Genomic DNA, 14,370 nt, shown 5'->3' on the forward strand with positions numbered 1-14,370 from the left:
TAGCTAGATAGATAGATAGATAGATAGATAGATAGATAGATAGATAGATAGATAGATAGATAGATAGATAGATAGATAGATAGATAGATAGATAGATAGATAGATAGATAGATAGATAGATAGATAGATAATGTTTGTTTGACATTTTTGCAAATGTATTAAAAAAAATTAAATCACATGTCCTTACTCTCCACCATAAAGTGTTCACTAAGATACCAATTTTTTCCCCTCAGTTTTTCCAGGTAGTGAAAACAGGCGCGTTCCCGACGGTAAAAGTGTTGGCGAGAGGGACGCGCAAGCTTTAGTGTGCGCGCGCAAGTGAAACTGAGAGTTTGAGTCACATCGTTGGCGGCTGAAAGCTATCAAAACTCGCCAAGTGTTTGCCCTCGACTATCCTTGAAGCTTTTTGAAGGTTTGTTTCCCTGGAATACAAAGACAACATTGTTTGTTTTCTTCTTCAGGGTTTAATACCTTACCGCAACTCTCTGCCACATTTTGGCGTCGCGATGTCTCATTTATTTCCATGCACTTGCTTGAACATGTAAATTGTGCTCATATACCAAAGAGAGTCAGATAAACGACATCGTATCTACGTCTGGCTGCAAAAGGTGAGTTTATTGGATTGTTTTCCTGTGCATTATATCGTAAAACGATTTCCACTTTTTCAACATGTTTGTGATTTATGTTATTTGTTGTGGCTTATTGACATTATTTAGATAGGCTGTGTTTGGGCGTGCATCGGTTTCATGGAGTCTACGGGAATATTATTCTGGTTTGTTTATAAATGTGTTGGTGAAAATATCACGATTGTTTTGAGGGGTTTTGCAAATATTTAACTACGGTGTTATGGATGCTAATCATCTCGAATTCTGTTTCATTTTTCAAATAATCCCGTTATGCCTATTTTGAGCAATGAAGAGAATCTTTGTTCACCTGCTCAGGTGAGACGCCCTGTCAGCCTCAATGCCTGACTGTGCTGCGCTCTGATTGGTGCGTTGTAACTGATTTAATGATGTGATTGGCTCAAACGGCTGTATGTCAAAATTGTACGTTTTAAAGCAGTAAGCAAAATGTTTAACCTTGCAAAATGTCATGATTTTACTGACAAAAAGTCGATATTTAATCACTATTTTATGTTTCTTATCATATTGTGGATCAGTTACACTAGTTTCTTCATCTTATTTACCGCGCATTCTATATTTTGACATCGCCCATGATAGTTTTTGTAAATATTTCAAAAGTACACCGAAAAGTGCTTGTCTTCTTTAGCCTATATTTTAATTAGTACACTGCATAAATATAAAAATGTGGAAATCATCAAAATGCTTTTCTAAAATATTTTTTTTTTATGTTGTGCCATAGGCTATAAAATGAACAATTAAAATTCTAATACAATGATACATTTGACAACATGTTAATTAGTCTTCTTCCTATAGTTTCTTTGCTCATTGTGGCAGTTTTAGTTTTGTCTTATAACACAGCAGAATTGTTTCATCTTTATATATGAATTAACTGTCTATATAACTTGAGGTTAAAGAGCTACAAGTGAAGATATAAATACTCATCCTCACTGGTGTGGTGATTTAAAAGGCTTGGAAGTTAAGAGGGTTTTTTTTTCTTTCTTATTATAGTTTTTAATTTCAAATTAAATAACATTAATTTCAATCGTTAACATTTGTGGTTGAATATATGAAACGTAACACTTGATCAAAAACGAATCCCGTGCTGGAGCTACAATTCAGTTACCTTTTATGCCTGTGCTAATGTTGTGGTTTACAGAGAAAACTAGAGTTCTTCCAGGGCAAGAGTCAAACAAATACACATATATGTACTTAGACTTTATCAATCTGATATGAAAATGACTGGCTTTAGTTAAGCACAAACTGTACTGTAGTAGTTCCTGTAGTGAAATCAGTGTGTAGTGTGATCAAATAGACACAACCTGTTAAAAAAGGAACATACTCATCACTGGGTAACAGTCTCAAATCTGGTTGTAATGAGATTTGTGTTCATTTATTCCTTTAATTCTAATCCGATTCTTTGTGGTTATTCTTTACAGAAATTAAAAGAACATTTGGTGTTTTTAAATGCTTATTTTACTATAAAATGGCTATTAGGGAATTGCAAATTAAAGGCACAATATGTAAAAAATGTTTTATTAAAATATCCAAAAACCACTAGAAGAGCAATATATTTTGTTGACTTGTGTACTTATCCAAAATGTTTCCAAGAATGTTTAAATCCAGAGAAATAAGCAATTTTAACCAGGACATGGACCGTGTGTGCGTATCCTATCAATGACATCATACCTGTCATTGATAGGATGACAGGATGACAGTTTATAGGATGTCATTGATAGTTACCCTCGATTTCTGTTTTATTTTGTAGAAACCATGGAAACATCAAAGACGCTTTAATATATTATGTGTTTTATTGGACAGGTGAGGTTTGGATGCATTCATCGACAGAAAACGAATCATTGTTTTATAGCTCAACACATTGTTTTATTGTTTAAATCTTGTTTTCTTGATTTACTGCGAGTGCCATGTTTTACCATGACTAATATCGATCTAGCTTACTGCAGTGTGCAACAAGTGTCTCATAGCAGCCACCGATCGAACGCACAGAGTAGCATTATAACATAACTTTCAACACAGTCAAATGTATCTTATATGATAAAACAGCGCTGCGCATGAGTAGAAGAAGCGAAAGCGATCATCTGCGGCATAATAAAAGCTCCGTGAAATCCAGGCGTCATCAAGTTATGCCCTCGTTTTGAATAAGTGACTTCTAGCGGCGAAAAATTACATATTGTGGCTTTAAGCTATCAACCAAATCTTCAAACAAAACATTTGAGGTCCCATTTCATTCTAATTCATCTTGAATTAAGCTGTTAAATGGTAATACTAGAGATCCATTAAAATGTGACATGCAGAAATAAATGTACAAATAAACAAACTTAGCTCTATAAAAAACACTGAATTTATGAATTTCGCATGTGGACAACGTCGCCACATGTGATCACATGTATTTCCCATATGTAAAGTATGTGTTTCACATGTGTGAAGACATTTATGATTAACAGACAGATCTGGATGAGCTCCAGTTGTGGAAATTCCTGCTCTTAATGATTATTCTCTGCTCTTAAAGTGCGGTCACACTAGATCAGCGGTGTCCAATCCTGTTTCTGGAGGACCACTGTCCTGCAGATTTTAGCTCAAACCCCAATTAAACACCTGAAACAGCTAATTAATAACTCTTACTAAGCACACTAAACATCCAGGCAGGTGTGTTGGGGCAAGTTGGTGCTAAACTCTGAGGACAGTGGCCCTCCAGGACCGAGTTCGGACACCCCTGCACTAGATTAATCGGACCCAGAATAGTTCCCTCATTGAGCAAATCCTTTTTTGGCCATGTCAGATTCAAAATGAACAGAGAACCTTTACAATGATGTGCACTTTTGTGAGATTTGCAGTCTGTTCATATGACAGCATAGATACTGTATTCACAACAATGTATTTTTAAAGAAAACATAGGATCAACATAAGAACACAGGATGTTTAAGCATATTGATGACCAGTCGTAAGGTTCAGTCTACCCAACTATTTAGGCTATTTTTTTTTTACAAATAGGCAAAAATATTCATTAAAAAAAATTTGATACTTATGAGTGAGAGCATGGAATTGGAACAAAATACACATCTATAAATATACCCCAGTTTATATATGCACTACCGTTCAAAAGTATGATTTATATATTTTTTTAAAAGCATCTTATGTTCAACAAGTCTGCATCTGCATCAAAAATACAGTAAAAACAGTAAAATTGTGACATTATTACATTACAGTTTTCCATTTTATTATATTTTAAAATGTATTGTATTCCTGTGATGGAAAAGCTGAATTTTCAGTATCATTACTCCAGTCTTCACATGATCCTTCAGAAATCAATTTTATTATAATCAATGTTTAAAACCATTTTGCTGCTTAATATTTATGTGGAGACAGTGCTACATTTTATTTTCAGAATCCTTTGATGTATATAACATTCAAAAGAGCAGCATTCATTTGAAATGGAAACTTTTGAAGTCTTTATTGTCCTTGCTGAGTACAAATTTTAATGTCTTTAAAAAAATCTTATTGACCCCAAAAGTTTGAATGGTAGTGTAACTTAAATCATCATTTAAGTTAAATAATAAGTGTGTGAAGTAATTTTGCGTGCTCAAAGTCTAGTGAGACCACGCCTGTAGAGAGCCAACCTAATGGCCAGGGTGGACCACACTTGAGGAGCATGATCCTGTGAGTGATATTTAAATGACTGTGATGTGATCTTATTATGATTAAGACGTTGTCACACCCTCCCTTGGAGTTTAAGGGGAGGATTTTGAGTCAAAGTCACTCGCTATCTTGCTGCATGCTCATTCTTGCTTTTCTCTCTCGTCTGATCTTAGGTGCTGGAAACCATGGATCACCTCACCTCCAAATCCCAATGTTTTCATTTTCTTCTCTTCATCGCTCTATGCATTCTTCCTGGATCACAGGCACAGACTGCAATCCCCAGGGGCTGTGGAGCTAATGTGGACTCCTTGTATTTCTATCTGTGTGACCTGGATGCTGTGTGGGGTGTTGTAGTGGAGGCATTTGCAGCTGCTGGTTTGGTGGCCAGCCTGATTCTTCTGATCGTGCTGCTGGCGAGCCTTCCCTTTGTCACTGACAGGAAGTGGCGCAGCTCGTTGGGGATTCACGCCATGTTCCTGATCTTTACGTTTGGACTGTTCGCCCTCACGTTCGCCTTCATCGTCGGGAGGAACTTCGCCACGTGCGCGTCACGCCGCTTTCTGTTCGGTGTGTTGTTTGCCGGCTGCTTCTCGTGCCTTCTCATGCAAGCCGTGAGGTTGAACATACTAGCCAGGAGGAACTCGGGGCCCAGAGGTTGGGTTTGGAGCTTGGGCGCTCTGGGACTCTGGCTGGTGGAAGTTGTCATCAACACAGAATGGCTAATCATTACAATTGTACAATCCCCGACTAACATTACCGGAACCTTTGCTCCTGCCACTGCTGTTTCCTGTAAAATTGACAACAAGGATTTTGTCATGGCGCTCATATATGTTCTAACTCTACTCTTGGCGGTCGTGGTGGCATCCTTACCCATATTGGCAGGGAAGCACAAGCGTTGGCGCAAAGATGGAGCCCTCATCCTGGTCACAGGACTGATTTCGGTGGGCATCTGGGTGGCGTGGATTGTCATGTACTTATACGGGAACTTAAAGCATGGTGCGCCGACATGGGATGACCCCACACTGGCTATAGCACTGGTGTCTAATGCATGGGTGTTTCTGCTGCTCCACACCATACCGGCGGTGTGTAGCCTGAGTGAGGCAGATGAAGATCCAGATGTTGAGGAAGATCTGTACCCCAGCAGAGGGTACGAAACCATTCTGAAGGAGCAAAACGCACAGAGTATATATATGGAGAATAAGGCCTTCTCTATGGATGAGCCCAACACAGGTAAATGCAAGCTTTTGAGTTTTTACTTTGTATTCTTCTTAACTTTATGATCTTTGCTTTAAAGTTATTAAACTCTACAAGCTGGTTTAATAACTTTATTAGTCCATAATATATCTGTGGTGATATCATTATCAGGAAATATTAGTGTTTTTTTATCAGCATTGGTCTGATTAGGCTGATATTGGAACCATATAACATAAAGCCTTTTTTCTATAAAATGTTCTACTGTACATCTATTTAATTTATATATTGAGGGTTTGTCATTGGGTGAAATATTAGGTATTTTTCCGGGTTTTAAAAAAAAAATAATGTTATTGGTTATCTGCATCTGCTAAAATATACTACCGTTCCAAATTTTGTGGTTAAAACCAAGGAATAAAATTAAAAATAACTTTTTACTCTTAATACCTTTTAATATATAATGTGTTTTTATTCCTGTGATGACAAAGCTGTATTTTCAGCATCATTACTCCTTCAGAAATCATTCTAATATGCTGATTTGGTGCTCAAAAAAACATTTCTGATTATCTATTTTGAAAACAGTTGTGCTGCTTAATATTTTTGTGTTTTTTTTAAGGATTCTTTGATGAAAAGAAAGTTTGAAAACTGACTCTAGCAGACAGTTTACACCCACTACAGTGCCTCTTGCAGAAACGCTAATATAATTGTTGCATTATGGGTTATGTTCTGACAAATTTCGGAACAGAACAAATGTCTGAAATCAGGCCTTTATAGCTAAAAGTGTCTGTGTTCACATGGTTCACATAAATATCGTAGGCCTAAGGAGGCTCCATTACGTTTTAGAACTGGACCTGAAAATCATTCCGTTGATCATTCTGAGTATTTTAAAGATTGTATTCTCGATTCCCAACTTTATTAGTAACAATTATTACTGTTAATGGATCTAACACGTGTCTACGCCTTTAGGTGTGGACACTGTGTAAAACTTCTTTGACTCTGTGTACTGCCATGTAACCTTACATCTGTAGTTTGTGCTGTTTCAAAAGCTCCATGCAGTGATAACAAATTAAACTAATAGAGCTCCGGAGGTCACGTGACGCATTCTATTTACGACGCCATTTTGGCAGGCAGGAACAGCCGGTACCATCATGAGTTTCAAGGCAACGGAGTTCACTGCACACTTTAATTCAAAAGATAGACTTGTACATAACAAAACTTAATATATTAAACACAACAGATCACTATAATGCCCCCGGGGTGCTTTTCACATGTATCAATAAAGGAACGGATAACTTTCCAGTCAGGGCACCTGTTGCATCAGCTGTGCGCAAGTTACAACTAGCCTAGTTTTGATGTAAATGGATACTAAGTTACAACTTATATGCACTACTAAATATTTTTGCGTCGCACCATTAAACTTAGTTGAAGCCTAAATCTACATATTAACTAAATGTTCAGGAGTAACATTAACAGATAGCATAGCAGGCAGACTGAACTGCATCAATAAGCTCTTGTTTTACACAACAGACTTCAATTCTTTACATGTATATGATAATGCTGACATATAGGCCTACATGCGCTTACATTTTAAGAGAGAAAACATGTGAATAGATAAACGTTCTATGTTAGCGGTTAACACGAACCCGTCCAAAACAGCACGCCGCTGTGTGCATCTGCCCCATAGGTCCGTGTTGTGCATATCAAATAAAATCACAATCAATAAATGCCATTTCTAATTTTTTTGTTTCAGTATTTATTTATTGATCCTTAATTTCGTTTCAAATAGCCTAGTTTCTGAATGTCATTTTATATATAAAAGCACTTGTTATACATGATTAAGTATCGTATTTAATGGAAACTTATTTTTTTATCATTAGTTACGTGAGGCAAAAGTAGTTTAGAATGAAGAATAAACTGAAATTCACGGCATTTCAACAACTTACTACGATAAAATGATTTCCCCTTTGCTTTCAACCGCCTGTTCTGCCATCCTGGCGCACATCAGCTGTCCATCATGTTGAAATAGGAAGGTTTAAACAGTCTAAGGTTTAAATTATTTTATTGATACCAATGCTACAGCCGCTCTAGCGCTCCCCTGATTGCCTGCCAAAATGGCAGTTTAGGTTTAGGCTGCGTGACGTCAACCTCCGGAGCTCTATACTGCCAATTATATGATCCAGAAACCTAATATGTCTGTGTCTGTTAACACACTAAGAGGACGTGTGACTTTGAGAGAGGGCAAAGCTGCAGAACATGCTGGAAACCGGACTGAATTTCACAATAACTGCTGCTTACACCACTGAATTTGATATGCTGATGTTTGAATCCGCTCAGTCTAATATCTGATGGTACCGCACTGAACATGCTCATACCTCTTTCTCCTCCCCTCTGTCCCTGTCTTCTCACTCTCTGTCTGTTTCTCCCTTTTTTTGTTGCACCTGCTTGTTTCCTCTGGTCAAACATGCAAATATCTTTGTTGCCTTTTGATGTCCATGAATTTGAACCCAGGTAGCTGAGAGTTTCCATGCGTTTGTGCACATTTAGAGCTGTGTGTCAAACCTTTCTATTATAAATCAACAATATCAACTGTTTACTCAACCAATAACTGATTCACCGTACAGTTTCATATATTCAATTATCTCAATGACGTACCATAGGTATAACATTTCCTCATGTTCGTCAATATTTGCATATCTGTGGTTTTGTGAAGTAAAAGGAATGCTTCTGTTAGTATTGAACAGGGAGGGTCGTAAAGTTCAGGAATCGCATCTCACTAGTAAATGAATATCCAGAGCAAAATGGAAAACCTCTCCCACCCTGGCATGAGTCAATATCACACTACTCCTATCTAGAGACCCTGAAGCTTGTGTTTACATTAGCATGTCTCCACGGAGACTGAGGTGTGGCAACATTATCATCAGTAATTTCACAGAGCAAGAGGACATTTCTGCCCCACTGCATCAGTGCAACCTTATCAAACCACAGTGCGTCATATGCTTTATAAATGCTCAAGCCTGGTGTCTACAATAACTTGATATTTGTTCATATTTTAAAAGAAAGGCGTATATCTGTAGGTTGTTAAAACATAACATTATTTTATTGTTGAGCTTGTTCTCCAAAATAAGTGAATAAAGAGAGGGCACATGTGTGTAAATTCTACATGATGATATAAAAACAAGTCTGTGTGTGTATATATACAAACACACACCAAGGATAATTGATCAAATAAACAGTACAATATTATTATAATAAGTTTAGCTGTGTATATAATATAAACTTATATTTATACTTATACTTGTATGTTTTATATTTGAAATTATATTTATTCCGGTGATGAAAAGCTGAATCATTACTCCAGTCTTCAGTGTCACATGATCCTTCCGAAATCTATTTCATTTTAACATTTCTTCTTATTATCAATGTTGAAAACTGTTGTGCTGCCTAATATTTTTTTTCTGGAGACTGATCATTTTTGATAAACAGAAGTTCAAAGAATAGCATTTAATTGAAACATCATGCCTTTTGGTCAATTTAATTCATCATTGCTAAATAAAACTATTCATTAAAAAAACTTACTGACCCCAAAATAGTATGTATTCAAATATTACACAAATATGCTAAATAAACATTATAAAGAGTTTGATTTCAACATCAGTTAACACATGTGAAATAAACAATTATATATATATATATATATATATATATATATATATATATATATATATATATATATATATATATATATATATATATATATATATATATATATATGTATGTATGTATATATATATATGTATGTATATATATATTAGGGCTGCCACAACGACTATTTTTATATAAATTAATCTATCGACTAATTTGTCACAATTTTCAACAATTGAATCGACCAATCGCGACAGGCCTAGTATGTATGTATGTATGTATGTATGTATGTATGTATGTACAGGGGAAAACAGGTTATCCATTCACATTTATTGCATATAGTATTGATGTATTTTATCTATCCTATAGAAAACAATTGTAGAATAAAAAAAAAAGTATTTTTGAGGCCTCATGACCTTCATGACTGAGAAAGTCTTATGGGAAAGAATGGGATTCTATCTGAAGTTGCTTGCAGTTGCCATCTCCACTGATAGTAAATTGGCAGTCGGCCATCATTACAAAGAGAATAAGATGGCCTATGAATGAACTGACTGTGGCGAAAGTATTGGGGAGTATTTGGACGAATGAATGGGCTGTGACGAAAATGTACTTGGAAGACTCCAAGAAGAGAGAAGGAGCACCTGCAAATTAGATCATTTGGTTAGACTGTATAAAAGTGTGAGTTGCAAATGAGATGATCAGATGTTCAGCTGGCATCTCACTTTGTTGTTCATACAATAAAGTTAATACCTTCTGAGACCTGGAACTTCGACAAGATTTTCGTCAAGTGCTGAACTGAGAGAAAATGGGGATTTTCTTCAACAATAGCAGCTTTGCCATTTTGTCTCCTGAAGTATTTGTCATGAAAGGGTGTATTCAAGTCCAAACATTTAACATCTTTGTTTTAATATTGTTTTCTCAGGTAATAAGCCTATGTCCCCATACGGCGGCTATAACGGCAAACTCCGAAGTATATATCAGCCCACAGAACTGGCCATCATCACCAAAGGAGTGGGGAATGTGAGTGCACATATTTTACTACTGATTTGACTATGCATACATGTCTTGTGGTCCCTGTTCACAAACAAAATATAAAAGAGAGCTCCAAATACAAAAGTTCACATCTGCTTTCAGTGTTGTAGACATGAATGTTTTTGTGCATTTGTGTGTTCACCTGCCATATCTATTTGAACTGTGTTTTCGGCTGTAGCAAAACAGGGAGACGCATGACAATATAATTCCACGAGCATCCATAGGCACTCCGCCCAGAGACCAGAACGATCACTCCAGCCCCTCAACACAACTTGGCAATATGAGGGAAATATATTCAAATGTACGTGGGGAGAATTAGTGATATTGTGTTCACTTGCTTGTGGTCTCTCCAGTCTATCGCCCTTCCACTTTCATCCGCTTTCCTCCTTTTTCAACATGCATGCATACTGACCCTCTGACGTTTAAACAGATTTTTTTTCTGTTTGTACTAATCCGATGGACTGTAAAGTGTCCTTCAGCTTTGTAAGGGTTTTTAGTTCAATCAGTCCAATTTACATATGCAATATGGGAACAGATTAAACGAATCAGCTTGTTTACGAATCAAACATCGCTATTGCGTCTCGGAGCGGGTGATGATTCCTTCAGTTCAAAATAACGGTGAATGATTTTCTTAAAATGTAGTGGAGTAAAAAGTACAATCTCATGCTTTGGAACGTACTGAAGTAAAAGTTTCCCAAAATAAAAATACTCTAAAGTACAGATACTTGAAAAATGTACGTACAGTAACAAAGTAAAAATACTTGGCTACTGTCCACATCTGTGTATAAATACAAATACAAATTATTATTATGTTCCATTAATTTGGAATAAGTGGCAAACCCAAATGAAAGATGTTTTTGTGGCCTTTAAACATCAAAGGTTTGTCAAGCTGATTTTGAATTTTTTTTTACAATGAAGCTCATAATCACCCGCACAAAACATCCTTCAACCTTTTTCACTTTGGTGAAGAAAACAGAATCTGTCCTTCTGAACTTTCTACTCAGATTTCTGGGTCTTGCCTCTCACTTTATCGTCTCTCAATTACACATGTCTGTGGGGAATTCTTCTCCCTCGTTGCCTTGTCATTCATTCTTTCAAGATCTGCTTTCATTCCTAGCCTGCTTTCATGCACTTGGTGACACTGTAGCCTTCTGTCTGGGATGGAGGAATTTAAAGACTCTTTGTTTGTGTTTTGTTTGTGTTAATTATCATTTTTCATTTTTTGTAAGGTATGAGGGGGTGGAAGAAGGAATCAAATCTAATAAACTAAACTGTATGTTTTCTGTCTTTTCCTTCTTTAAAAAAAAACATTTAATTACTGTTTTTCTCACCTGTCACATGAGGCATCTGTATATTCTCTTATAGACCTTAGTCTGGTTAGTCGCCATATTGAATTTAACACGGATGCAAACGAAGCTTTGATGGACAGACATAGTATTTACAGGTCCTAGAGCTTATCATTTTCACAACTCGCAATGGATTTTTAGTGATTTTTGAGGTGTTTACATGACAACGATGTACTAAAAACGGAAACGTTTTTTTCCATATATTTTTTTGCATAGGATAACAACGTTATGAAAATTATGTCCATTTACAAGGATTCACGAAAACGACTAAAATGCTGTATTCTGCTGCCAGGCCAGTAGTTGGCAATGTCACTTTGTAAAGAAAAAACATGCGCCTATACACCGATAAGGCATAACATTATGACCACTGACAGGTGAAGTGAATAACACTGATTATCTTTTCATCACAGCACCTGTTAGTAGGTGGGATATATTAGGCAGCAAGTGAACATTTTGTCCTCAAAGTTGATGTGTTAGAAGCAGGAAAAATGGGCAAGTGTAAGGATTTGAACGAGTTTGACAAGGGCCAAATTGTGATGGCTAGACGACTGGGTCTTGTGGGGTGTTTCCGGTCTGCAGTGGTCAGTATCTATCAAAAGTGACCCAAAGAAGGAACAGTGGTGAACCGGCGACAGGGTCATGGCTTATTGATGCATGTGGGGAGCGAAGGCTGGCCTGTCTGGTCCGATCAAACAGACAAGCTACAAATTGCTCAAGAAGTTAATATTGGTTCTGATAAAAAGGTGTAAGAATACACAGTTCATCGCAGTTTGTTGTGTATGGGCTGCATTGCTGCAGACCAGTCAGGGTGCCCTTGCTGACCCCTGTCCACCACCAAAAGCGCCAACAGTGGGCACGTGAGCATCAAAACTGTACCATGGAGCAAGGTGGCCTGGTCTGATTGACTTTTACATCACGTGGATGGCCGGGTGCATGTGCTTTGCTTACCTGGGGAACACATGGCACCAGGATGCACTATGGGAAGAAGGCAAGCCAGTGGAGGCAGTGTGATGCTTTGGGCAATGTTCTCCTGGGAAACCTTGGGTCCTGCCATCCATGTGGATGCTACTTTGACACGTACCACCAACCTCAGCATTGTTGCAGACCATGTACACCCTTTCATGGGAACTGTATTCCCTGGTGGCTGTGGTCTCTTTCAGCAGGATAATGAGCCCTGCCACAAAGCAAAAATGGTTCAGGAATGGTTTGAGGAGCACAACGAGTTTGAGGTGTTGACTTGGCCTCCAAATTCCCCAGATCTCAATCCAATCGAGCATCTGTGGAATGAGCTGAACAAACAAGTCCGATCCATGGAGGCCCCGCCTCGCAACTTAAAGGATCTGCTGCTAACATCTTGGTGCCAGATACCACAGCACACCTTCAGGGGTCTAGTGGAGTCCATGCCTCTACAGGTCAGGGCTGTTTTTGCAGCAAAAGGGGGACCAACACAATATTAGTCATAATGTTATGCCTGATCGGTGTAGACTGAATATGTAAAATGCATGATGTCAATGGTTTCATAAATTTGCATATTTGTTGTTTAGATGGAGATGATAATAGTATCGTTTTCAAAAACTTTGAAAAGCGTTTTCAGGTTCCCAAAACGCCGTTGTCGTGTAAATGAATGGCCAAAACGCATAAAAAGTTTTCTGCTTTTAGTTGAAAACGGTTTCGTGAAAACAGCCCCTTTGTCTACTGAAAGCTTTTTTTCAGAAAGGCGTTTCGTCAGCTGAACAATGTATGTTGTCAAACAACAGTACAACCCATTGAACGCATTGTTCCTTCTATCCCTCGTTTTCATTCCTATAAAACTTAAAAATGGCACTACCCTGATTAAGGTCTTTCTACTTATTTTCCCTTTCTGTCACTGTTACAAACTTACATTTTTACACACATTATAGCCAATTTATGTGTTATATTTAGAGCATTATAATATATGTTACCATTATTATTATTTGAAAATTTGTTTGATGTTGTCTAATTTTTCCTGTTTCTCACTGTAGGGGAATTTCAACAGAAGACCTCAGTGATCTGCTCATGCCAGCTGTTTTTTTTTTTTTTCTTCCTGGTGTTTCTAAATTAAGATTTGTGATTTTTGTTTTTCTTTCCATCACTGTGGTCGACTGCATAGACCAACTTTCATGAACTCAGAGTGACGATTTGTTGTTTGCTCTACTGAAAGAAAATGTGTTGGGTTATCTCAAGCTGATTGAACCATTGAAGACATGAAATTGTACAGTATGGCTTGTTTGTGCATGGGACACAATAAAAAAGATTAGTTGTACCAATGATTGTATAGACTACTGCAATGCTACCAGCTGCGTTTACTAAGAAAGCACCAGCAAAGGACTGTAAAATAAACGTGTGCTGGTTTTCTATCACTCATCCTGTATATGGAGTTCTGACACGCTGCTTCTACCACTTTAAACATTGGACATCATACATATGCATAAACATTAATTTACATGTATAAAATATTAATAATGTGCAATCATAATCATTTTGGTGCAGCAACCGGACTAATGACTGTTTTCCAACTTTGTATTTATTGTCAATGTACAAATAACATTACACTCAATCTGAACAGAATATCTTTGTAATTGTTCTGTTGTATATATATATAAAATTCACTGAATGGGAAATTGTCACTGTGAGACTGATTGCTTGTATGACCTGATCACAGGGACATCATCGGGATAACTTCCCAAAGGGAAATTTATTTCACTGTCATGACATTTACATAAATGCTACAGATAAGTTTCTCAACAGAGGGTTGTTAAATTACCAGTGTTGGGAAGGTTACTTTGGAAATGTAATAGGTTACAGATTACAAGTTACCCTATTTAAAGGGGCTATATGCAACTTTTTCCCCAAAATAAACG

General features: G+C 37.1%; 1 protein-coding gene across 6 annotated transcripts; it reads left to right on the forward strand.

Moving 5' to 3' along the window:
* The first annotated feature begins 303 nt into the window (after window positions 1–303).
* On the forward strand, window positions 304–14,135 carry gprc5c (G protein-coupled receptor, class C, group 5, member C). 6 transcript variants are annotated; one of them, XM_079845390.1, is made up of 6 exons: window positions 304–608; window positions 4,451–5,507; window positions 10,033–10,130; window positions 10,321–10,443; window positions 11,372–11,415; window positions 13,492–14,127. In XM_079845390.1, the coding sequence occupies exons 2-5, from the start codon at window positions 4,463–4,465 to the stop codon at window positions 11,375–11,377; spliced, it is 1,272 nt and encodes a 423-aa protein (XP_079701516.1). In that variant the 5' UTR covers window positions 304–608; window positions 4,451–4,462; the 3' UTR covers window positions 11,378–11,415; window positions 13,492–14,127. The 6 variants fall into 6 exon arrangements, with proteins under 6 accessions (XP_079701516.1, XP_079701514.1, XP_079701519.1 ...); XM_079845391.1 differs by having other exon boundaries at window positions 335–412; XM_079845388.1 differs by lacking the exon at window positions 11,372–11,415 and having other exon boundaries at window positions 13,492–14,135.
* The last annotated feature ends 235 nt before the right edge of the window (window positions 14,136–14,370 follow it).

This window comes from Gobio gobio (assembly GCF_949357685.1).
Source record: "Gobio gobio genome assembly, chromosome: 20".
NCBI lineage: Eukaryota > Metazoa > Chordata > Actinopteri > Cypriniformes > Gobionidae > Gobio > Gobio gobio.

Excerpts from the sequence above, each read along its gene's own strand:
- gprc5c (XM_079845388.1), top strand. The coding sequence starts at position 4,463 with ATGGATCACCTCACCTCCAAATCCCAATGTTTTCATTTTCTTCTCTTC. Across the intron at positions 5,508-10,032 it reads TATGGATGAGCCCAACACAG|GTAATAAGCCTATGTCCCCA; the intron begins GTAAATGCAAGC and ends TTGTTTTCTCAG. Across the intron at positions 10,444-13,491 it reads TGAGGGAAATATATTCAAAT|GGGAATTTCAACAGAAGACC; the intron begins GTACGTGGGGAG and ends TTCTCACTGTAG.